This window comes from Neltuma alba, unplaced genomic scaffold, assembly GCF_004799145.2.
Source record: "Neltuma alba isolate B1F8T4 unplaced genomic scaffold, ASM479914v2 tig00011004_pilon, whole genome shotgun sequence".
Taxonomy (NCBI): Eukaryota; Viridiplantae; Streptophyta; class Magnoliopsida; order Fabales; family Fabaceae; genus Neltuma; species Neltuma alba.
Genome location: NW_021635758.1, coordinates 155,540 through 158,102, shown reverse-complemented (window position 1 = coordinate 158,102; position 2,563 = coordinate 155,540). Strand labels below are relative to the sequence as shown.

The 2,563-nt window shown below is 33.8% G+C and overlaps 1 protein-coding gene across 6 annotated transcripts in view; it reads right to left on the bottom strand.

Moving 5' to 3' along the window:
* Positions 1 to 1,721: 1,721 nt before the first annotated feature.
* LOC114760607 (ankyrin repeat-containing protein NPR4-like) overlaps positions 1,722 to 2,563 on the bottom strand; it is a 49,219-nt gene continuing 48,377 nt past the window's right edge. For 5 of the 6 annotated variants that reach the window (XM_028949878.1, XM_028949876.1, XM_028949880.1 and 2 more), the window contains one exon: positions 1,722 to 2,370. In XM_028949878.1, the coding sequence (XP_028805711.1) occupies positions 1,768 to 2,370 (603 nt within the window). In that variant the 3' untranslated portion in view covers positions 1,722 to 1,767. The remainder of the gene's footprint in view (positions 2,371 to 2,563) is intronic. The other variant, XM_028949881.1, reaches the window with a different exon arrangement.

Genomic DNA, 2,563 nt, shown 5'->3' with positions numbered 1-2,563 from the left:
ATAATCTTTGATTGGTAGGGGAGGATGGCACCTCTGAGCGCCACGCGCCCTCTACATCGTACAGCCACCAAGTCATTCCCATTATTTTGATGGGAAAATTACAAAGTACGACCCTTACCCAATTTTAATTTTTTTGGTGGGAATTTGGACAAACACTTGGCGATCGACTCCCCCCCTCCCCCAAAAAAAATAACAAAAGAGGGAACTCCCAAGACTAACTACCCAACATCAAGAGAATTGTTACAATTTTTCACTTCATTGATAAGGATTAGTCTAATTAGTAAGAAATTATCTTATAACTGTTATGAATATTGCATGAGTGGATGTCCATAACCCCTAACCCTTAGAATTCTCATAGGATTCCTTACCTTCAAGTGTCATAAACTACATAACCTCCCTAATGAATGTTTTTGGGAGGAGTTTCTTATTGTTAATGCTATTATGATGTTCTTTATTCCTTTGTAATCTTAGTATAGGACTTCAATGCTTGGAGGCCTATAAATAGAGGGTATACATGAGGCATTTGTACCTTGAACCAAAGTGAATGAGAAAAGGCCATTGTCTTCTCTATCTCTTGCTTTCTTTTCTACTATTCATTCTCCTTATTTCTTGTAGTTTTATAGCAATAACTCATTATAAATTCAAATCTTATTGTTAATATAAGAATCTTGTCGAATTTTGCCTAAGTGTCATAAATAGTATTAAAGTAATGATGTAAACCCATAAAATAACACCTAACTAGATCTTGTATAGATAATAAAAGAGAAAGAAAGAAAAGAGATTATCAAAATACAACTCTTTAGCCTCTTTTTTTTTTCCCTTGATGCTTATTTGAGTTGTTCACCATATTTGCCTTTGTTCTTTTCATTACATTTTGAGGACATATTCTCTTCTTTTTTTTCCCACACAAAGTCTAGTTTAGTGTCATTTTGTGAGTTCTCCTCATCACTTTAATGTCATTTACAAAAATAACATGTTTGAAATTTAATGACAAAAATTAAAATAGACTTAAATTTCAAGATAAAATTTGAAGGATTGCGTTTAATTTGATTCTTTTAACCATATACGCTAATTTTATATATACACAAATATAAAAATTTGATCCGCGTTCGTACAGGAGGCAGGTAGGGTACGAAATAAGGGCATCCTCCATTTCCACGTCATTTTACATGAAGAATTTTATCGGGTATTTCTCAGATATATTAAATTATATCCTAGCGTTGTGAAACTATTTTTAGAAATAAGTTAACACGTTTTTCAGAATTCATTTTGACTCCAAGACTTGTTTCATCAGACCAGAACTACTAACAGAAGCAAAATAACATCGGTAAGGGTAGTGAAATATAATTTCAAAATTGTTCATAGTAATATCTTTCAGAATCATATAAGCCAAATCAATGCGCAGTATATCCAACGAGATATGCCAATTAGAGAAAAGAAAAAGGATGTTATGCAGACAAAAATGTAAATAGTTGTTTGAATTCATCAGTTAAAAATCATGATAAATGTATGATTTTTCAAATAAATACAAAATTTTTTAATCACATTAGCCAGCCTCAAATTTGATGCACCTATGCAACCTCCGGAGAGGATTCTCTCGTCTTCTTTTTTAATCCTCTTTCCCTCCTCTTCCCCACATTTGAACGTGTGTATATACATACATGTGTGTGTGTGGCTGACTTGCAAGAAACACGTATTATTGAATAGAACTAGACAGGTAGTGGGATAATAACGACAGGCACGTATATGCATTTCATGGCCAAGAGTTTATTTTACATTTCTCTTAAAGATGCCTGGGCCATAAGTAGAAGAAATTACATCAAGAAGAAGAGGAAATTGTAACAATACAAAGAGGGTCACTGGGACACTAGCAATTATAATGACAGGTAGATAAGACCATGAGTATGTATGCTTAAACATGAGAATGATGCATAAACAAAATGCTGCCATCATGGTTAAAATGGACAAGAAGAGTGCAGAAAGGCCAATGATCAACTTTCTGGGTAACGATATGAGGAAGTCTTCTTCAGCATAGCGTGAGGTAAAAACCCCTAAAAATGTCAGCACAGAAGTTGTTGAAGAGAACAATGACAATGCATCTGAGATCATGAAGAGTATAAATAACTTATCTTTCAAAAACATTGGGTAGCCTGTATTCTGATCGTTCCCTCCGGGAACAGTAAAAGCTGCAGCAAACATGATGGTAACAATCAAAGCACCAACAACAGAACAAGAAGATGCTGTATCCTTCATCCATTTTTCTCCCGCATCCCTTAGAGCTTTGTGACTTTCTATGAACATTTCTTTTGGTCGTTTACCCTTGCTATTCTTAGGTACCCTAAGTCCAAGAGGTACTACCTTTTCAACTTCCTACATGCATTTATTTCATAAAAATAAATAAAAAAATAGTTATATATGCATGCTTGTATTCATTTATATGGTACACGTGTAAATTTGCTTTACAAGTTTTCACCCAAGAGCACTGGATACATCAAAGTTTTTTGAGTGCAAATTTAACTTGAAAGTTTAAAATCATACCCCTATCGTTAAAAATGCTAAGGTT